Genomic DNA, 23,878 nt, shown 5'->3' with positions numbered 1-23,878 from the left:
AATTTCCTTTCTTCTCCACTCACTTTTCTGTGCACATATTATGTCCTTCAAATCTTAATCTGCCCAGATAGATGACCTTAAGATTGTAAAGGCACAAGTATAAAATTTATAACAAGTATAAAAAAGTATAAAAACCTATATATAAGCCCAGTAAAATATACTTCTATAAGCTCACTAAAAATTTTCATTTGCACATAGAAAAGCTGTTTTCTACGTCAGGATTTCTGGTTAAGGTCCTTTTGGAGGGTTTACTATTAAGTTCATTTGAAAGTTTTTGCTCTTTTTGTTTGTGGTACTGGGGTTAGAACTCATGGCCTCACACTTGCTAGGCAGGTGCTCTACCACTTGAGCCACTCCACTAGCCCAAGTTTTTGTTCTTTACTAGCATCTAGAATGGTGATGATGCACTCTCTGAATGGAATAAACATATGCATTGTTCCTAGTTTTGAGGTTTTTGTTGCTGTTGTTTTTTTAAATAAATATAATGAATCTTTAAAAATTCTTTTTAAACCATTGCAATTCAATATCAAATTAAAATATGAAGAAAATTACATTTTATTACAATTTTTTTATTAGGATATATTCCATTATACAGAGTGCAGGGATTTGAAGTGACTATTCTGATTAGACTTACACTGTACATTACTTACATTCCCCCGCCCCCAGTTTTGTTATAAAGCATGGTGCATACATAGTGTTTTACCAGTTCCTGATAGTAAAGAAGGAAAAAGAATAACCATCTGAAAACTACTGGTAAAACATTCAAGTATATTATTAGGCTTTTTGTACAATAAGGTACATCAAATGACCCAATGAGAACACTAGGTATGAATAAAAAAAAAGAAAGAACCCTTTATCAGTCTTCACTAGGTTGGGGAAGGGAAAGAAAGAACACAAGTATCTACAAGCATAGATATTACTCTGGTTCTTGATCACAAACAGTGTGAGAAGCACTGATGTAACTTTTCTGGGTCTCAGATTCTTCTGAGTACATGTAGGATTTGACAAACACTCTACGGCTTTTTAAAAATTTTTCCCTTGTTAGAATCCTGTGACATTGTAAATTCCTATGAGGCAAAGTAATATAAAAGTAAAAACTGCACGAAAAAGAAACTGATGTAGTGCATCAAGTTAGAAGAGCTTAGAGTGCAATATCAACTCCTATCAAGCAAACTACTGCTACACCACTATGTTGAATATATAACCTTGGGTTATATTGCTATGCTAGTCCTTTTTCTATGCTATTCAATTTTTTAATCTTTGGAAATGTACTTTCAACAGGCTTTCAAGTCACCTTTGCTGGAACATAACTTGTACATAATGCGAAAAATACAAACATAGGACAGCAATAAGACAATGTACTTTACAACTTACCCTCTAAATATATCCTATTCCAGCAACTTAAAGGAAGTTGTAAATGCTAGCATTTTAATCTTAACATGTCTGTGAAGTAGCATATATGTTACTGGGAGGAATTAAATTAAAAATTCTGTAAAATATAAAATATGCTAAATTAATCTAAGCATGAATGGAAAAATACATAATCAAATGAATATTACCCTTAACTTATGCAAAAGTTTCATTGAAAAGTCAGAAAATACACCAGGGCATGGTGACTCACCCTGGTAATCCCAGTAAAGGCAGAGATGGGAAGGATCAGGGTTTGAGGCCCTCTCAGTCAAGAAAAGCCAGACATAGTGGCATGCACTTGTTTCCCCAGCTACTCGGGAAGTATAAGTAGGAGGATCATAGTGCATGGCAGTCTTGGCCAAAAACACAAGACCCTATTAGAAAAATAACAGAAGTGGTAAAACACCTGACTAGCAAGTGTAAGACCAGTTAAAACCCCAGTACTGCCAAAAAAAAAAAAAAAAAAGATTTGACACTGGGTGCTGGTGCCTCATGCCTGTAAATCCTAGCTACTCAGAAAGCAGAAATCAGGAGACTGCAGTTTGAGGCCAGCCTGGGAAAAATAGTTTGTTAAGACCCCATCTCCAAAATACCCAACACAAATAAAGGGCTGGTGGAGTGGCTCAAGTGTTAGAGAGCCTGCCTAGCAAGCACTGAGGCCCAGACATCAAACCCCAGTACCACCAGAAAAAATAAAAAATAAAATAAAAAATGGATTCCATGACTGTTTTTCCTCTAAACACACCAGATCATATATAACTACTATACAAAAATGAAATGTTAGAAAATCAATAAACTGACACAGTGAAGTGTGGAACTGCGGTAGACTGTATAAGATGGTAGACTGGGAGATAAAGAAACTCAATTTGAATAACTGCAGAGACTGAGACCCAAAAAGCTAATAACACAAGTACTAAAAATATATATTATAAAAACAGGGCTGGGGTGTAGTAGTCACACCTGTAATCCCAGTAGTTGGGAAGCTGAGGCAAGATGACTGAGTTTGAGAACAGCCTGGGCTACACAGTGAAACCCTGTCCCAAACAAAGGAGAAAGAAGAAAGATAGACAGACAGACAGACAGATAGAAAGATAGGCAGGTATCTGGTTAATTTTTAAAGACACTATTGTATATTATATATCAAAATAATGCTAAAGGTTACCTTGTGGAGAAGCATTTAGATATTTCAACTATTTTAATAGCATAACTTGTTAACTTAGTTTGTAGTCTCTATTATAATTTAAATTCTTCCATATGTGTAGTTATACTTTTATTATAAATGCTATTTGCATGTGTCTTCTCTTTTACTCTTATCAGACTTGCCAAGAATTTGCTTATTTTTAATTGGTCTTTTCAAAGAACCAGCTCTAACTATTATTGAAATTTTTTCTACTTTACTAAACTCTGCTTATTTCCTTTCTGCATCCCACTGTCACAGGGCTTATTGCTTAACTAATTTCTAAAGTTGGAAATAAGTTCATTTATTTTTGTTCTTAGTTTTCTAACTGAATGCATTTAACTTTAACTTTTTCTCTACATACCACTTTTGCCTCATTCTAGACATTCTGAGATGTTCTGATTATTGATTCAAAACAATTTTCATTTTGATCTTTTTGAGATTTTATTTATTTATTTATTGTAGTACTGGGGTTTGAACTCAGAGCCTCAAGCTTGCTAGGCAGGCACTTTACCACTTGAGCCACTCCACTAGCCGTTTTAATCTCCTTTTAAAACCAAGAGTTACAGAGGGCCATAGTTTTTTAGGTAGATGATCAAGACTAGAATCTGAAACGATTCTGATTCTTAATCTTTTAAATTTGACCTAATCTTTTTTCCTTTCTGGAAGTTCACAGAACTTATCTTCAGTATTCTGTTATTTCAAAATAAAAGTAGGTGCTGGGCACTTGACAGGCCTTTTCAATAAGGAAACATGCCTTTTGGTTCTGGGAAATATTCTTCAATTATGTATTTGATGACTATTTCCTCTCTGATTCACTGTAGTCTCCTTTTATAGCACTTATTTGGTATTTGGCCTCTTTGATCCTCAAGTACACTTACCTTGTTTCTTAATTACTCCATCACTCCTGTCTTTTGGGCTGTTTTCCAAAAGATCTTCTTGTCTTCATCTTCTAACACTTTTCCTGAGTTATTTCTGTTCTTATATTTTAATTTTCAGTATCAACAGTTACTGTGTACTCTATATTCTTTTCATTATACCATCCTGCTATTTCATGGATACAGTACCTTCTATTATTTCTGAGATGAAAATAATACTTCTGTTAAATTTTTATTTCCTTGTCCAGACTGTAGTTTCCACGTGAGTGAATAGTACATAATGCTATTTCAGTGCACCACCTGTGTTCCCACAACTCCTCAGAAATCCTGCACTCAAAGGACACACAAAGGCATTCTATGAAATGACCAAGTAGTCTGCGCTATTGTTTGGCTTAACAGCTAGAATCAAAAAGAAACACTAAACTCTCCTGGGTGTTTTAAAAACCTAACCATCTCTGCCTTTCAAAGCTCTGAAACTTTCCTGCAGAAGGGCAGGTTTCCTCTTGTGCCAAAACTGGGGCTGGCTTCAACAAATTTCTTACCTGCATCTCCAAGTTTACTCAGATTATCCCAATCTGCCACTTTACAAAAGGGCCTCTGCAGGCCAGCCCTCTCTCTTCAGGTTTAGGATACATGTAAATGGCAGCATCATGTCCTCTTTAAGACTCTGGCCACCACTTCTGACTTTCCTCTGTGTTAGCACAATCAGTGGGCAGCTCTGCATAGACTGAAAACTTGCTGGTCCCTGACTGAGATGTACAATTTCACAGTTATTAATTCTGTTCTCAGTATATTTTCTGTCAAGCTAAGCAAGGTCTTAACAGTCTCTGGGACTATACATTGCTTGTACTATGTATCCTCTGTGAACCACATCAGCTATGAGATCAGTATGAGCAAGGACTGGTGGCCAGAGATCAAGGAGAAGTACTAGGAGATGTGATTAAGATGTTAAGTCAACAAGAAACCAAAACACTATTTCTGGCCTGACAATAACCCCCTCAGCTAAATATTTAATTTGGAGACCTAAGAGGATATTGCCTCAGACCTCTTAAATCTGGATGTTTTTTCTGTAAAAAAGCCTTAGTGTTCATCTTTTAATAGTTTCTTATTTTTTCTGTTTACTTTCTCTCTCACAATCTTATTCCAGTTTCATGATTTTATAAATAATATACGATATACTAATGATTCCCAAATTCACATCTCTAAACCAAAACCTCATCTGAAATCCAGACTTGTATATTCACTTATCTACTCAATCTCTTCACTTAGATTTCTAACAGGAATCTTACAGTTAACCTGTCTCAGCTTGATTTCCTGCTCTCGGGAAACCTATTCTTATTGTAGTCTTCCCATTCCAATTATGACCATTCTTTACTTCTAGTTGCTCTGTCTAAAACCTTGCTTTCATCTTCATTCCTTCTATTTATCTGTATGGCAGTTCATAGATAACATACTTTATGCATCTTTGCAGATTTGCTTATCTTAGCATACACTTTCACATGAGTGAAACTGAGAATTAAAAGTTGTTTCCCCTCAAAATTTAGAAAAATAACTTTTTCAATTATTTTTCTTTTTCTATGATTATGAAATGAAAATACTGGTTATAGATTTTATTCTTGATTCTTTGTAGTCAATATATTCATAACTCATAAGAATGAGTTCAGAACCTTTTCTTTATTCTACATATTCTAAAATTTCAATTGCATAAACGGGGCTGACAGAGTGGTTCAAGCAGAAGAGTGCCTGTCTAGCAAGAGTGAGGCTTTGAGTTCAAACCCCAGTATCACTACATACACAAGAAAGAAACTCAATTATATAAACAGATGCTGATCTTTTTTAGTCATCTTGAATCACATTCAGAGGACTTTTCTAATTGTGAGAATAATTTCTTTTCATTATTAGGAATTTTCTCATACTAGTTCTTTAATTACTTCTCCTCATCCATTTTCGTTTACTCTCATTGAAACTGCTCTCAATAGAGACTAGAATCCATAGATGGGAGGGAGGGAGAAAAATGGAAATTTAACAGAGGGGTTAGCATGTTCAAGGTACACTGTAAGCATGTCTGTAATTACCACAATGATATCCCTCATATTATTAATGCATGCTAATTAAAAAAAACCCAAAAATATATGACAAGAACTTAACAGAAGGTCACCAATGCCTTGAAAAGAAAAAAAGATCTTCTAATGTTGCTTTTCTTTCATGCTATCTTTTTGTATTAATTATGCCAAAAAATATTCACATCATATTCAGCACAATCTTCCAATTTACTAATATTTGCTCTCCAACTATGTCCATTCTGCTCTTTCGATCATCTATAGAAGATTTTTCAACTTCAAGAGCACTATAATTAGATCTTTGTTTAAAAAAGTATTCTTTTTACAAGAATATGCCATTTTCTTAGCTCTTTGAAAGGTTCAGAAAACCAACAATCATATGTTCTCCCTCATATGTGGACTTTAGATCTAGGGCAAATGCAGCAATGTGGTTGGACTTGGATCACAATAAAAGGGGAGAGCACATATGGGAGATATAAGAATAGGTAGAAAACCCAAAACATGAAAGCGTTTGATGTTCCCACTCCAGAGGAACTAATACAGAAACCTTAAAACAACAGGTTATCATGAGCAGGGGATTAGGAACCAAGGTAAAGATCAGTTAGAGTTGAATTAACATGGGTCGTAACACATGGGTGCATGAAAGCAACAGTAGGAATTTTTCTGTATAGCTATCCTTAACTCAACTAGCAAAAACACTTTTTTATTATGCATATGTCCTTCTGCCCAAATCAGTGATAAGGGCAGAAGGGGACCTGCCTGAAACTGAGGGGGGGGGGGCCAGGGTGGAGAAATGACCCAAACAATGTATGCACATGTGAATAAACAAACAAAAAAGTCTCTTTCTGTAGGCTTCCTTATGTTAGGATCTTCTATTTAATGATATTTTGTGCATCTGTTTCACGATGTTTGTTTTTCTGAAATCTATAGTAACTCTTTGACATGTAGAACCCTGGCAATCTGTCTATAAATTCTATTTCTATTTACTGTAAGGTAGTGCTTTGTAACTATTAGCAAGGATACAGTACTGGGCAGGGTGTGTCAGTATGTAATCTGCTGATTAAAGAAGCTCCTACTTCCTCCAAAGTGTTCCATTTACCTTGAGGCTCAAACCTAAATATACATATATAATCACTGTTCTAGCCAAGACGGCACCTATTTGTGCTACCTGGCACAAAAGGTTGGCTGGACTCTTATAACTGCTCCAATGCCATACTTAATTTTCTGCAGCCTCCTCCTGAGTTGTGCTGATGTTTCTTTTTTATTTGGAGTGGGGGAAGAGTATTGGGGTTTCAAGTCAGGACTCTGCACCTGGTAGGCAAGTGCTCCACCGCTTCAGCCATACCCCCAATCCTTTTTACTTCAGTTATTTTTCAAATAGGGCCTCACTTTTATGCCCAGGCTGGCCTGGACCACGATCCTTCTATTTACATTTCCCAAGTGGCTAGAATGACAGGCACATGGCATCACGCCCAGCTTTTTTATTGGTTGAGATGGGAGTCTCACTTTGCAGGCTAGCCTCAAACCACAATCCTCCCAATGTCTACCGCTTGAGTAGCTAGTATTACAGGCATGAGCCACCAGCACTGGTCTTTCAGAGATTCCTCATACTTCCTGGTCTTTCTAGAACATCTTTTTATTGGTAATCAGCTTTGCTAAATTGTTTTGTTTTTAATCTCTGAAATATTCTAATTTTTTCCTCCTTCTTAAGGAGAAAAAAGGAATTCTAGGTAATCACTGAAGATTGAAATGTTTTCTTAGTTATTTTCCCAAGTAACTGATTTTGCTCTAGCAATAATCTAACAATTGGTCCAAATTAAGACCTCACGAGCCAGGTGTGTTGGTGCACTCCAGTAATCCCAGCTACTTGGAAGGGTGAGGCAGAAAAATCCTGAGTTGGAGCCCAGCTGGGGCAAAATAGTGAGACTCTGTCTGGGGGGAGGGGAGAACCCTAGCTTCATACCACTCCAAAGGGGGGAGGGGAGAGAGAAATAAACTTTATGAGCCAATTAAATTCACAAACTTCAGAGTCTTTGGTGAGCCTGAAAGTTACCATTTTCAGTCAAGTAGTTCAATATGGTTATCTTCTTTGGAATAACTGAGAACCAATTTTAAAAATATGACAAGATACCCTGAGGGCAATCCCCAGTACAAAACAAAATAAAACAAACCAGACTAAATGCTTAAAGTCTGTAAGTAAAATTTTTTTTCTTTTTGAAAATTTTTACTTGTCAAATTAGAATGAAGGTTTTATTCATAGAGCTCAAGTATACGTTTTTTTATTGTTGTGCTGAGTGGGGTACATTGTGGCATCCACAAAAGTTTTTACAATATAACAAATATATCATACTTGAGTTTATAAATAAAAATTAATATAATTTTTCTAATTTTTTTTTTTTGGGTGGTACTGGGGTTTGAACTCAGGAGTTCCAACTGGCTAGGCAGGCACTTTACCACTTGAGCCACTCTGCCAGCCCAAAAATTTAAATAGTTTTTGACCAAAACTAATGTTTTCATTTACCTTTCCATTCACGTTTCTTAAAGTATGCTAACTATATGAAATGCTATTCATATCTACTATACATTATATATTCTATGAACTAATATATGTATCTAAACATAAAATGTAAACTATATTGACATTTCACTGATTGAACTTTTATTTATATAATACATATCATAAGCCCATTAGATTTAAAGTTTCTTGTAAATCTTCAGATAAAGATGATTATAAGTAGGTTATTCTCTAAAATTTAGATATGTAAAGCACATTTCAGCTTTTTCAAAACTTGTTGGATATGAACAAAAAAGCTCTTTCAAGTGGTTAACTAAGGAAGTTTAAATCATACAGATATCAAAAAGAAGGCAAATCTGGATGTAGTGGTGCACACTTATAGTCCTAACACTTGGGGAGACTGCATGAGCCCAAGAATTCAAAGTAAGCATGAGCAACATAGTAAGACTGACTCAAAAAAAAAACAAGGAATGAAAATTTTATAATAACCTAATAGATATTTTCATTAATCCCTAAATTCACAAATAAAGCCCTTTAAAATGGAAATGCAGAAGTCCTACCTAATGAAATAGTTCATTCACTACACCTGTAACTGGGTTATGGGTGTTTATCAATATAATAAAACCTAGAGAATATTAAAAATCATTTAATACATTTTTAGTTAGAAGACTTTAGACTTAAGAAACCATGTCTGAATTTTAAACCTACTACTCAGAAGGTGACCCTAGACAGATAAAACATGGGGATGGCAATATAAGCCTAGATTGTTTCAAGGGTTCAACAAATGAGCGATTATTATCTTCTCTGTCACTTTAACATCGTTTTGTAAACATCTTCTTTCCTTTAATTTCAGTACTAGAAAATTAAAGTGAATTCCAGCCCCCCCATGTTTTCCAATTTGACCCTATCCTATACAAATCCAGTATTCCTTTACTGCTAATCCTCTTAAATAGTGAGGAACAAGACTGTGTCTATCTCCTCAACCAGAGAGGTTATATGGCTTTACAAAGGTCACAAAAGTAATGAACAACAAAGCGAAGACTTCTCTGACTCCCAGTGCAGTGTTCTTTCTACTTCATAATGTCTTAGAGATACAATACCATTCTTTTAAAACCAACTACTCATACCCATGGAGGAAAGAACTATATAATTAAAACTGTACAGTAAAAGAAACCTATATAGTTAAATAACTGTAAAGTTATTTTGAAGTAATTACCTTTCTACATGCAGGACAAAGCCCATTTTCATCAGTGCGAATTCGATGCCAACAAAATCGGCAAATCTGGTAGCCACAGGTGCAAGGGAAAAAATTGATATCATCTATCTCCAAGGGCTCCATGCAAAGAGGGCATTCCACAGGGTCTTCCTTTGCATCAGGACTGCGAGACATCTTCACGATTATTAAACAGCAGCAAAAGTTTATAATAATTTAAAGGAGAAGGAAGTTCAGCACTGAGAGCTAAAATGTAAAACTTTGAAGACCTGCATAAGAAGAAACAAAACTATCATTTACTAATGGGAAAATGGTATATTAAACAATTAAGAATCAAATTATAAAAAAATTTGGAAAATACTAACTTTTGCTATAATTGTAGAATGAATTTCTGAAAATTTCTGCATTTCAAGAACTGTTGGATTTGATAGAAACACAAAAGAACGTCCTTTTATCTAAATAAAACATTTAATACTAACCTATAACATTTTAGGAAAATAAGTAAAATAAAGCACCTTCACCTTTAAAATGCACTCTAAATTATCTAATCTTTGACCTCAAAGCTAGTAATACTGCCACATGTCTAAAACAGTAAAAAGAAATTGTAGTAAAAAAAAAAGTTATAAAGAGAAAACTGAAAACTGGAACTGCATGAAATTAAAAAGCTTCTGCACAATAATAAAAGTAAGTACCAAAGATTTGACTAAAAAGCTATATGGTAAACTAAACTATTGAAGTGTTGGAGAAAAACAGACTTTTGGGCTTTTTTTTTTTTAAGTCATGGGCTATGGTAAGCATTCTTAAGCCCTTTCCCTCTAAGAAAAGCAGAAGACATAAAAAGGATACAATAAATTTAGCAACATGAAAAGAAAACAAAATTAAAGGCAAGCAGTAACACAGGAGCAAAAAGTTCTGTTGTGATACTGCAGAACAGGATAACTATAAAAAATAATGTGTTATATATTTCAAAGAGCCAGAGGAAAAGATTTTGAAATTTTTCACCATAAAGAAATGATAAATGTTTCTGAAGATAAATAGGCTTCATCTAATTTAAACATTATGCAATATAATCTGGTACGCCACTAATATGTATTTTTACATATTACATGTACCCCACTAACATGTATTTTTATGTTTTTATGAATCAGTTAAAAATTAGTTTTAAAAAGTTAAAGGCAAGCAAAAATATAAAGGATGCACTTGCAACATATGAATGGCGTGTTCAGCAGATACCTTAAAAGCAACTGAGGCCAATAGGAAAAGGGGAGCAGGAACTAGAGAAAAGGTTAGATCAAAAAGAATTAACCTAGAAGATAACACACACGCACAGGAAATCAATGTGAGTCAATACCCTGTATAGCTATCCTTATCTCAACCAGCAAAAACCCTTGTTCCTTCCTATAATGGCTTATACTCTCTCTTCAACAAAATTAGAAATAAGGGCAAAATAGTTTCTGCTGGGTATTGAGGGGGTGGGGGGGAGAGGGAGGGGGCAGAGTGGGTGGTAAGGGAGGGGGTGGGGGCAAGGGGGAGAAATGACCCAAGCCTTGTATGCACATATGAATAAAAAAAAAATGAATGGTGTGTTCAAAACCTAAAGAAATCTTGCAAAGCAGTAATAATTAAAAAAGAAAAAATGAGAACAGAAAATGAGAGGTAGTTCTCAGAAGAGTCACCAGTGATTATAATAAATGAAAAGATGGTCAAGCTCTTTAGTCAGTCAACAGTAAGACAGCATTTTTTCACCCCATTAGCCTGTCAAAAGTTAGTTTCTTCTTCAAAGTAGGGATTACCAATGATATAGTCCCTTTTAGCAACAGTAACCATTACTTTACCTTAAATTATATCAATATTAAGTGATGCAACCTAGATTACTTTCAGTAAATGTTACCTTCAGAATCTGTATTTTTGTTCATTCCCTTATATCACCAACAAAGTTACTCTACATAAATACTCACAAATGTGCATCAAACATTTTGCTATGTTCACAAGTACTGTTTAGAAGAGTAAAAAATTACAACAACATACCATCCATGAACAGGGAATAAGTTAAGATATGGCAATAAGATAGAGCTATGCATGTTGACTCAGAAATATGTCTATCCTATGTAGTTAGGATTTTAAAAGAAGAGCACACTGGAGACCAATGTTAATATTATCCATATATACTAACATAATACTAACATTAATACAGTAAGCCTACCTTATTCACACATTTATCACTTGTAGTTCTGAACAAGCAGAGTCAAAACATTTCAAAAACAAAATTTTTTAATTCTCACATGCATATTATACAACTCAGTTGATGAGACGCTCAGTCAGTTCTGTGTTTTCGTCAGACCACTGTGTGATCTGAATGTTTTCCTGCCCTTAATTTTGTGAAAATAGGCCTCCCAAAAAAGTACATGGTGCCCAAAAAGCAAGATATGAGTTACGGTAATCCTCACAGGCCAAAAAGGGCACATATGTGCTTAATTTAAGTGATAAAGTGAAAATTTGAGACTTGTTGAAAGACAGCATGTCTTTAACAAGAGTTGGGCAACATTACGGGAAAAATGAATCCAATATCCACACTATTCAAGTAAAGAACATGAAATAAGGTCTAGTGGGCAGTATTAATGTATACACAGTAATTTTTGCAACAATAATGTAGCCTATTTAATCAGTCTCAGATGCTCAGACCTACTATACATACTGTTGGTAAATTTGACTAATTTTAGAGTACTGAACACTATGCATCCTAAGCATTTGTGGTTGTATCCTTGGAACCATATTCCCACAGATAGGAAGGTTCTATTGTATAACTGTTTCCAGATAGATGATAGACAGATAGATAGATAGATAGATAGATAGATAAAAACCCTGTGTCTATATTTGTTTTGTTGCACTAATAAAACACAGGGAAGTTTAGACATCAAAATGTTGTTCTATGGCTGGCATAGTGGCTTAAATGGTAGCAAGCCTCCCTAGCAAATACAAGGCCCTGAGTTCAACCTCCAATACTGCAAAAACAAAAAAATGCTGTTACATAACTAAAGACAAAATATAAGCAGGAAACTACTTATTTTTGTTATAAAAATTTGTATTATCTAAGTTGTTACCAAACAATAGTGCTATTTTTGTAATTCAAGTGGCCAAACCTTTAAAAAGAAGGAAATCACTTTCATTTCCTTTAGGAAACTTCTGATTTTTGTTAATAATTAGAAGAAAAAAATGTTTTCTACAGTTACAATTTTAGATGGCCAAGTTGAAAAGGTTTTTAGAAATCAGCTCCACATCCCTAGTTTATATACAAAGAAAAGTGACAATGGAAAATCCAGACCTCCAAACCACGAGATGTCTTCCTATAAATCTGTATTCCAAGAAAGGCATGGTTTATGTATTTATAAGCGATTCAGCATTGTTGGTTTACAAATTTGGATTTGACATGATCGATTTGCTTCACATATAAAACTGGGGTGCAGAGCTGATTTCTTTTCTTTTTTTTTTTTTTTTGGTGGGACTGGAGTTTGAATTTAGTACTTCACACTTCAAGGTGCTCTACCACTGGAGCCAGGCCTCTCAAAACTGATTTCTTAATGGGTCTTTCAATTTGATAAGCCAAAACTGTAACTGTTTAAAAAAAAAAAAAAAAAAGGCTCAAGCAAAACTTCCACCAACAAAAACTAAAAAATAATGGAGTGCTATCTATACTTCTAACATCTTTAACCATAAGACATTATTACAGCTTATTACAGTTTTAGTGAAGTATTTTATGGAATGCTAGGAAGAAAACAATATATTGGGGTTTATGAATTGAAAATCCCTCTAGAAAATTTAATAGTATAAATAGAACGTGACACATTGGGTGTTTTTTTTTTGTAATTGTTTCTGCTTTTTAATTTTAAAAAAGTTTGCAAGACTTTTTCTTCTGTTTAGAGGGAAGGAAAGGAACAAGCAGCAAGAGATCCCATAAGATAGCTAATACAAGAGTAAGTACATTTGAACACTTGTCACACCACGGAATGCTGCCACACAAGCAGACTGCCAAATGTAATCACATGTATGAGGGTAGAACACTGAAATTAAAGAAAAAAGATCTAACTTCTGCCACATCTCTTCCATTAAGTAGCTATATAATCTTGGATAAGACACTCAAAAGCTCTAGGGCTTGATTTACTCATTTGAAAAATGCAAACATGAAAACTTTTAGGGAATTTTGAGTAGAGAGAAATTCTTTAATCCCTCAGATCTAAGCTTTTAAAATAATCTTTTAAATGAAATCTCTCCCCTCCTAATGTTAGTCCAAATTTTCATTCAGGGAAGAATAATTTTATTTCCTAAGTCATTCTACTAATATTAAAGTAAATATAAAACAGAATGAGCTAGAACAATATTTAGACAGTACAAGATAAAAGACCTTTTTATTTATTCATGAAAACACAAGTAAAGCCAATGGTACAGGGTACTTAGGATAGATGTGACCAGTTTTTGATTCAGTAACTTTGCCAAAAAAAATACACATTTTTTACATATGTGAACTAATCCTCACAGTGACATAGTAAGAATATATTATACTCTTTATAAAAATGTAATTGAGGGTAAAGTTTAAGACATAATTCAAAAATAAGACTGCTAACTTCAAACTCATGCCCTTTCCAATATAGTAAGACAGAAGCCATGCTTATTTTTAAGCTGTAGTTCCATATACTTAGGTGTAGAATGCAAATGATCAAAAAGTAAAGTGACATTACTAACAAATTTTACAGTAAATTTTTATCTGATTACCTGAGTTCTTGTTCTCTGTATCACCCACAACCAAACACAACACAAGATAAACTGACATGCATAATAAGGCTCCTACATTGTCATAAATCTCACATACCATGTAGAAAGTACATAAAATTAATTATGCTTGAAAATTTCTTATAAAGTGCTATATATCTGTACATGGCTTTGTATGTGACTCTGTTCAAATATTGTGTATAAAATATGGGAATGTAATGCAGCACAACCACTGTGGAAAATAATTTAGCAGTTACTCAAAAAAATTAAATACAGAATTAGCACATAATCCAGTAATTCAACTCCTAGTAACAGACTCAAAGAATTAAAAGCAGTAACTCTAACAGATACTTATATGCTAATGTTCAAGAAGTATTATTCACAAGTCAAAGTTCCAAGAGTCCACAAACACATATGATATATCCGTACAATGGATTATTATTCAGCCACAAAAAGAATCAAGTTCTGATACATTCTACAATATGGATGAACTCTGAAGACATTATGTTAAACATAACAAGCCAAGTCACAAAAACACAAATATTTTATGATTTTACTGTTATGAGGTGCCTAGAATAGGCAAATTTACAAACACAGAAAGAACAGCAGTTACTAGGAGAGGAAAAAATAGTTATTGTTTAATGGATACAGAATTGCTGCTTAAGATAATGAAAACTTCTGGAAACAGACAGCAGTAATAGTTATGCAACACTGTGATTATACTTAATGCTACCAAATAGTACACTAAAAAATGGGTAAATTGGTAAATGTTTCTGTTACATATATTTCAGCAAAGTAAAAAGGAAAACTTAATACACCCTATACACTTAAATACAGTACATAATAAACAATACCTTTACAAAATTTTAAAGTATTTTATTGTTCAATTCAAATTAATTAATCCTTTAATTTTCTGCCAATCTAATAGTTGAATATGTAGTAAGTTAAACTTATGTATGATGCAATGCCTATGAAAACAGCTGCACAGAAATTACTCTTAACTATGTATCAAGTTATATATACACTGTGATTATACATAATTAAAAGCTACTTGGATATGAAATATAGTTTGCTATCTAAATAACATCTAAACGTTCTCATATAAAATATATTAAATTCAATATTCACAAAGAACTATAAACTATAAAAACTTGTAGTAAGTACAATACCATGCATCTTCTATTTTATTTAACTCATGTTTTGTAACTATGAAATTGTTGTTTACTTAATAATTAGTCTATTCTCAGAGTAGAAGCCTCAGGAAAGCTGAAGTTACTGGAGCATCACAATTATGATGGTATACCAAGTAGGTACAATATGGCTGCTAGTGTACAATATGTACACATGTACATGTGTACAATATGTAAGCACTTACATATTCAATACATGAGTAAAAGGGAGAATGCACTGTTATAGCAGTTATAACTGACAACACTTCAAAAGAAAAATATCACATTCTAAGCTTTTGCTTCTGTATTACACACATATGTTACAAAGCATGTTATTTATATAAACTAGCCAAAGACAAAAACAGACTGAACAGCACCTATAGACAGTTTGCTAAATAAAAAAGCAAATTAAGTAACTAAACACCAGCACCAATACTTATTCTGCTTTTTAAATTAGGGACCAAAGTGCCAATATACCATGAATACACATTATAAAACTCAGGACTATCTGAATTTCTTTAGGAAGCCAGGAAATCTTATTTATGTTTTAGAAAAATATCTACCTAAGAACCTAAATGTCCCTTTCATAGAAGGTTAAACAGAAAAACTACGTGGGACTGCTTCCTACTTCTCTGCCATCTTGCTATCTGCTGAGTAAAATATTTGTATCCTACTTTTCTAAGATGTAAGTCAAAAGAAGCACACATGTTCTCATATATAATGTATTAATTCCCTAAAATAGCTCACTCTTTGCCCAAAAGTACTAATTTCATTTGCAAGGTGTGAAGTTCAAGCCTAAGCACAAACTTTGAAACAACCCAGGGACCAGGTACAACTGATGATCAAGAAAATGTGGCATATACACACAATGGAATAAAGAATAATGACATGTGATTCATGTTAAGTGAAGTAAGCCAGGCTCGAAAGTTAAAGGCCACATGTTTTCTCTCATATATGGAAAATAGATCCAAAAGATAAAGATATACACAAAAACAGGCATGATCATAAATAAATGCAGATATAGAATATGTTTGTAATAGTGGAACTACACTATGGAACTTGGGAAAAGAGGGAAAGTAAATGAGAATGATAGAGCATCAGTAATATCGCATAACATAGGATGCTCTTTTATTAAAAAATAAAATGAAGGTTGAAATGAAAGGTCATCTGAGAGGAGATTCAAAGTTCAGGCTAAACTGCAGGCCAGCTAATTCACAGGTGAGAAGAGGGGAATAAGACAACTGAAGGAATAAGACCCTCCTGGGGTCCGAACAAATCTCAAGCACTGACCTCAAGATCTGTTTTGATTTTGCTGAGAAGCAATCTATGTCCTAGGGTAATAATGAAAACCAGCAGAGTAGTCAGCCAGAAATTAGTGGTGCTTTTAAAGCTGGTGTGGTCAGGAAAAGAAATAACAGAAGTCCTGCCAACATTGTCATCCCAAGGTGCATATAGGCAAACCCAAGTCTGCCCCTAAGGAATAACACTGTAAGAGAGAAACGGACCTTGCTAAAATAATCTATTCAGTCAGTTAATAGATAAGAATATAACAAACTCTTGAGGGTGGATGCTGGGAAATTAGTACCCAGAACTTGTACAGTATTATATAAATGATCTGCTTCCACCAAAAATTACAAGCCATGCAAAGAAACAGGAAAATGTAATCTATATCTAAGGGAAAAAATGCAGGCGAAAAAACACAGCCTATTAGAGGAACCAGATGTTACACTTAACAAAGATTTCAAAGGAGCCATTATAAATGTGTTAAAAAACTAAAGGAAACCGTAATTAAAATAAAGGAAGGTATGAGGACAGTGTCATCTCAAAAAAATAAAAAGCTTTTATTTATTTATTTATTTGCAGTGCCAGGGCCTAATGTACACTAGCTAAGCAAGTACCCTACCACTGAACTACATCCCCAGCCTGAGACGACATTATTGGAGGGAAAAAAAAAAAGCTGGGGGCAGTGGCACTTGCCTGTTGTCCCAGTTACTTGGAGACTGAAGCAAGAGGATCACTTGAGTCCACAAGTTCAAAACCAGCCTATACAACATAAGGAGACTCTGCCTCAAAAGAAAAAATTAAAACAAAGAAAGAATTATATAGAGAGTTTACCAGAAAGAGGCCTCCACTAATGGAACTTCAAAAGATGTTCTTGAGGAAGGAGAAAAATGACCCAGAGGGACAGTCTGAAATCAAAGATTGAATGGTAAGGAAAGAACATGACAATAATGCAAGTAAAATGAATCACATCTTTCTATATACAGTAACAACAATGTCTACTTTGTTAGATTTAAGATGGGTAACATATAGTATTAGAAAATAGCAATATATCTGGTGGAAAGAGAAATAAGATGATGTACTCTGAAGCCCAACTTTTAAGACTTGTAAAAGTATCTGGATAACCACATATCCTCTAATTCCACTGCCTTAGAAAATAATTGTTTATTTGTATAAGCAGCCATGAGCAAAGAGTTGCAGCACTATCTACCACAGCAAAAAACTGGAACTCTAAATGTCTCCATCAATAGGAAATGGATATTACGGTATACTGAGAAAATGAAAACATTTTTAAAAATTAAGATGGATCTGTACATACCAACAATAGAGAATGGAAAAGCAAACTGCAAGTACTATATAACAACTGTTACATTCAAAAAATTCTCTATATAATTATGTATATAAAATCACAGGAAAGTGACATAAAAACATAAAAGTAGTTACTTCTAGGAAAGTGAAAAAGAGAATGGGAGGAATGAGAAACTTGAATATTATGTTCTTTGCAAAATGATTATTTATGCACTTATTCTCTATCAAATTAATTTTTAAAATAACTTTTAAAGGATGTTAGAGTTTTAACCTTTTGAATGCAAAGATTGTACCTATTTTGTTCTACACTTAGCAGTGCAGACATACATTGCAAATTATAGGTTCCCAGAACTGTGAATACAGAAATGGCATAAAAGAATGATTTAAATGAAATACACAAAACAAGTGTTTGTCACTTAGTAAAAGGGTTATAGGTAGTTTGTTTTCCACTTTTTAGAAATGAACATTTACTTTTAAACAACATTTAATTAAAACAAATACAACTGACAGACAATAAACAAGGGTTAGAGTAACAATAACTTTATCATGACTGGTAAGACAAAAAGGTTTAATGTATAGTTAGAGAATCAGCATCAACATGTTTCCTATTAATGCTCTCTTGGAAGGAGGCTATGAGTTTAAGAAATTAAAGTATAAGCCTGGTGGAAGTGTTATTAAGATAAAATCAAATCTGTATAAGATAAAAGCAGAGACTAATTAGTGTGCTAATTAGTTCTCTCCACACTTGTGCAGGTTATCAAGAAAGACACTACATATCAATGTACTTTCAATTTAGGAAAAAAAAAATTCTATTTGGGGAAAAAGCACCTGATAGAAAGATATGCCTATTTTAAAGTCAGTAAGAACTGGCCCAGACACATTTCAAACAAACACATCTAGATACCACAAGCTCTTCCCTTCTAGTCACTAACTACTTTCCCTTCTAGTCACTACTACTTGCCTTCTAGTGGACTAACTACTTTGTCCTTTTAGAGATGTTTTTGTGTATCTATTTACAGTATCTAATAGTAATAGATTCAAGGAGAAACACTATGGCATACACTTGTAGTCCCAACTACTCAGGAAGCTGAGGTAGAAGGACTGTTTGAGCCCAAGAGTTCAAGACCAGTCTGGGTAACATCTTGAGATACTGGCTCCAAAAACAAAAGCAGAGCAAAAAAGTCAGATGTAGTAGTACACATCTGCAATCCTACCTCTTGGGAGGCTGAGGTAGAAGGATCAAAGGTTCAAAGCCAGCCTAGATATTGAGACCTTGTCTCAAAAAAGTAAGTAAATAATTAAAAAGAAAAGAAAGAGGAAGGGGAAGGAGGGAGGCAGGCAGGCAAAACTGCAAGAGCTAGTCTGAATCTGTAAGTATTTTTTTTAATTATGTTTATTTAACATTGTTAAGGGCAATCTCTTTCTTTAGCCAAATCGAAAGATTTTCTACAACCTCCTAACTTCCGATCCCAGATGGTATATGCTACCAATCAAGTCCTCTTCCTTTCACCAAGAGAACCCTGCCAGTTCATCCATCTCTCATTTCTACTAGGAACATCCTGCCTCTCTCCCCCATCCTGAGGTTCCACTCCATATGGAAGTCCAGCCTTTCAACTGTTTATAGGTGAGTGGAGCAATGAAAGGGTCATTGAGGAAGGGTACCATGAGACAATATTTACAAAGGAAGAAAGATAAGAGGTTAATGTGGTTAAATATGATTTTTTTAAATATGGGGAAAAGGGATTTAAATTTTTTTAGACAAAATATAGGAATCAAGCTTACATATGAAAATTTTCTGGAATTTTTAGTTTTTTTCATTAGATTTCCACATATGTTACCATGCAGACATCCAGGATAAAATTAAATAATTAATAATGAAGTTTTAAAGGGACCTAAAATACAGAATAGCTATTAGTTCTTCTTCTAAAAGAAGGAAAAATTATTTTAATTTTTGTTCCTCCCTAATCTCCACCTGTGCTTCACTTCTATTGTGACTCAGTAAAATCTAGAATGTTAACAGGCTTACACAATAAAATTAAAACAGTGCAGTCAAGAATCCTCTGTTCAAGGTCAACATGAGAAGGGGATCAGGAACCAGTGTAAAGATCAGTTAGAGATGAATCAACCTGGGTTGTAACACATTTGTACATGAAAGCAACGCTAGGAATCTCTCTGTATAGCTGTCCTTATCTCAACTAGCAAAAATGCTATGTCTCCCTTATTATTGCTTATTTCTATTCTTCAATGGAACTGGAGAAAAGCACAGAACAGGTTCTGCCTGGAAGCAAGAGGGGGAGAGGGGGGAGGTGGGGGTAGGGGAGAAATGTATGCACATGTCAATAAATGAATTTAAAAAAAATCTTCTGTTCTATGTACAACCAGTTCATTCCTATTTCCAAGAGAAAATGTTAACCAAAATAATATTCATAAAGAAAGTCTGAAAAGAGAATGAACGTATCAATATGTTTTATAAGATAAACAAAGGTCTAGGAGTGGTGGTACAGTCCTGTAATCCCAGTACTTGAGAGACAGGCAAGAGGATTTAGAGTTCAAGGGCACCTGGGTTACAAAGCAAGAGCCTACCTCAAAAAACCAACAGGCTGAGGATATAACAAAAAACCATAAAGGACAAGTGATACATGAAAACAGATGGATTACAGTTGTGAAACATACTGGTCTACCATCACCACTCCCATGTCCTTTCCCCCTAAACACACACCAAAAGAAAAGAAAGAGAAGAATTATCTGTGTGGGGGACGACTTTAAATCCATATGGAAATGTGAATCTATGGAACAAACTCAAAGGCTGCTTTCAATGTATAGTTAAGTGCTGTTCTTATGCGTGCTTATCATTCTCTAAATTGACCATATACTGCATACATGTACTTTAAAAATAAAAGTACATGATCAATTATGAGAAAAGCAATTTGGAAAGCCTGGTCTACATAAACATTATTTTTAAATGGCCTAGGGAAATTTAAACCGATAAGCTAAAAACAGATTAAAACCTATTCACATGTAAATCCTGACATCAAAGATATTGTTTTTATTCATTTGTGAAATGAAAATATACTAACTGACCTACACCACTACCACAAAAATTCCATTAAAAAAAATAGAGAGAGAGGCTCTAAAACTGGGACCCCAGCAAACATATTTTGTGAAGAACTAAAGAGTAAATATTTTAGCTGGACATGGTAGTGCATGCCTATAATCCCAGTGACCCAGAAAGCTGAGACAGGAGGATCAATTTCCAGGGCAGTCTGGATAACTTAGCTAGACCCAATTCAACTCTGCTCTTTAATCCCAAAGGCAGTCACAGACAATGCATGAATGAGCATGCCTGTGTCCCAATAAAATTTTATTTATGGTTGTGAAATATGAATTTCATTTAATTTTCTCATATTAAATGTATTAATGTTTTAATGTATTTACATATTAATGTAAAATAGTATTCTTTTGGTTTTTTTATAACTCACCCCCTAAGACCACACAAAAACAAACAGTAGAAAGGATTTGATCAGTGGGATAGTTTACCTACTCCATTCTACTCAACCAACAAAGAGACCACATGAATTTGAGCAGAAGTCTAAGTCTTGGGCCTCTTTCAAATCTATTTCTCTTAAACTTCTCCCTGATAGAATTGTCTTGTTATTTCTTACATTCCCTCCCCTTTTTTGGTGGTACTAGGATATGAACTCAGGGCCTTACACTTGCTAGGTAGACACTCTATCACTTGAGCCACACATCCCAACTCTACACACACCAGCCCTTTTTTGCTTTTTAAATTATTTTTCAAGCATTTTTGCTGGGGACAGACTGCAGACTATGATCCTCCTACCTATGGTTTCCAGCCAGCGTTATTGGGATGACAGGAGTCTCCTTCGCTTCTTGCCCATACTGGCCTCAACCTATGACTCTCTCTCGTTCTCTGCCTCCCTAGTAGCCGGGATTACAAATGTGAGCTATTGCAGCCACCCTCAAAAACCCCTTTTGTTCATACCTGAGTTTATGCTAATGGGATGATTTAGCTAAGGCCCCTTAAATAGCCTTAGAATAGGGCTGGTCACAAGAAAACACAAGTGACTGGAGGACTGGAACATTCAGTCCCACCCATGGATCTCTGCAAAGGAAGGGTGGAAATTAAGCTCTATACAAACTCTTGAACTACTACATTTGATGACTTTTCAGGTTGCTGAAATTCATCACTGAAGGTGCTGAGAGGGTGGTATACCACTCTAGGCATGGAGCCCTGTGCATCCTCTACTCATACCTCACCCTGTCTACCTCTTCAACTGGCTGTTCATCCACATCCTTTATTATAAAATGGTAAATGCTAAGTAAGGCATATTTCTCTGAGTCCTGTGAGCCATTCTAGCAAATTAATCAAACACAAAAAGGCAGCAGTACAAATTCATTTACAGTTGGCCAACCCAACATATAGGTGACAACATACTACTTAAATTGATTTCTCAAGTAATAGACAGTCCTGTGGAACTAAGCACTTTATCTCTGGGACCTGACTTTACCTACAAGTAGATGGTATCAGAGTTGAAATGAATTGTAGGACACTAGTTGGTGTCTGCTGAAGCACTATTTGGGGGGGGGGGTGTTGGAGGAGAGGGGTTTCTACATCTGGTTACAGAAATATTCTGTGCTCAGCATACTTGTTTAATTTGTATGTTATGGGGGGAAAACCTATTAAAACTATTTTAAAATTTAAACATGTTCTTTTGCATGTTCACACTTCAAAAATCCTACTAACCTTATGTAATTTGATGATTCAGGTTTGTTTTCCAACTATACAAAAATCAAGAAACAATACAGTGCTAGATAAATACTGATGTGAAATACTCAACTACCAGACAACAACTACAATAAAACCAAGACCATTCTGAATCATACATGTGAAAGTGTTAAGTACTACTGTCCCCCAAAGATGCTAATAAACAATAAATGTTTTTAAAAGTGTTCCTAATGTTGTGGTTTCAGTAAACTTGTAAATAATCATATAAAAATACAAAGAATGATAGAATTACCTCTAAATTTGGAACTTAGTGAAGCTTTATATTTGAAGGAAGAAAACTGGTCACAATGAACTCTATTATTTTACAAAATTAATATATGCTAATAAAAAAATCTAAAGAATTCTTTTAAAATTTGGTGATACATGAAGGAATAATAATGAAAATGAAATATAAATAATGATCAGGGAGAATAAAGGCTTGTAAGTGAGACAAAAATATTTACTAGAACCTAGATTATGTTAATAAAAAATAACTGTCAAAGGTAAGCTAGTGAGTTTGAAATAAGAAAGGAAGAAGCTGGATTTAATTAAAGAGGAAATGATTTATATGAACAATGATAGTAAGGAATGTAAGGAGAAATCAAATAAAAAGAGCAAATAACAGGGTTCAAGGCATGGCTCAAGTGATAGAGTACCTGCACAGCAAGCAAGAGCACAAATTCAAACCACAATAGGAAGGAAAGGGAGGAAAGAGAGGAGGAAGGAAGAGAGGGAGAGACGAAAGAAGGAAGGAAGCTGTTTAGTTACACATTTATAAATATTTGAGACCATTTTCACAATACAGTTAAAAACTTCGTGTGTATGTGTGTGTATGTAACCATTACCTTCCATTACATTACTGTAAAAACTATATCTATTAATGGAGGGAAAAACTAAAGAATGAAGTTAATGATACTAATAAGCAGTCATAATAACAAAATATGTAAAAGTACCTACACTTTAACAGTGGCTAGAACATCGCACTTATTATTTCAGAAGTTTTTGAGACTAAGAAAACTATCATTAAATTGTTTATAATACCTGCAGTACTCCTAAAAGCTTTAATGCACAAAATGAAATTTTCTTCTTTTCTGGCAGTACTAATATTTGAACTCGGGGCTTCATACTTCCTAGGCAGGCACTCTTATCACTTCAGTCACGCCTCCAGTCAGGAATTTTTAAGAAAGAAAATCCTGCTTCAAAGGAACAGAAGTGTATAAAATATATTAAGCAGAGATCTACACCCATCAAAAATCACTGAAGAAGTGATTTGCCTGAAGTGTATCTAGTAACAACCAAAACTACAACCTATTAAGA

The 23,878-nt window shown here is 34.3% G+C and overlaps 1 protein-coding gene across 7 annotated transcripts in view; it reads right to left on the bottom strand.

Moving 5' to 3' along the window:
- Cnot4 (CCR4-NOT transcription complex subunit 4) overlaps positions 1-23,878 on the bottom strand; it is a 117,121-nt gene that overhangs the window by 59,108 nt on the left and 34,135 nt on the right. For all 7 annotated transcript variants that reach the window (XM_020182916.2, XM_020182918.2, XM_020182917.2 and 4 more), the window contains one exon: positions 9,257-9,522. In XM_020182916.2, coding sequence (XP_020038505.1) covers positions 9,257-9,430 — 174 coding nt within the window. In that variant the 5' untranslated portion in view covers positions 9,431-9,522. The remainder of the gene's footprint in view (positions 1-9,256; positions 9,523-23,878) is intronic.

Source organism: Castor canadensis, chromosome 2 (genome assembly GCF_047511655.1).
Source record: "Castor canadensis chromosome 2, mCasCan1.hap1v2, whole genome shotgun sequence".
NCBI classification, from domain to species: Eukaryota; Metazoa; Chordata; class Mammalia; order Rodentia; family Castoridae; genus Castor; species Castor canadensis.
The sequence above is the reverse complement of the archived record's forward strand: the minus strand, read 5'-3'. Positions and strand labels throughout refer to the sequence as shown.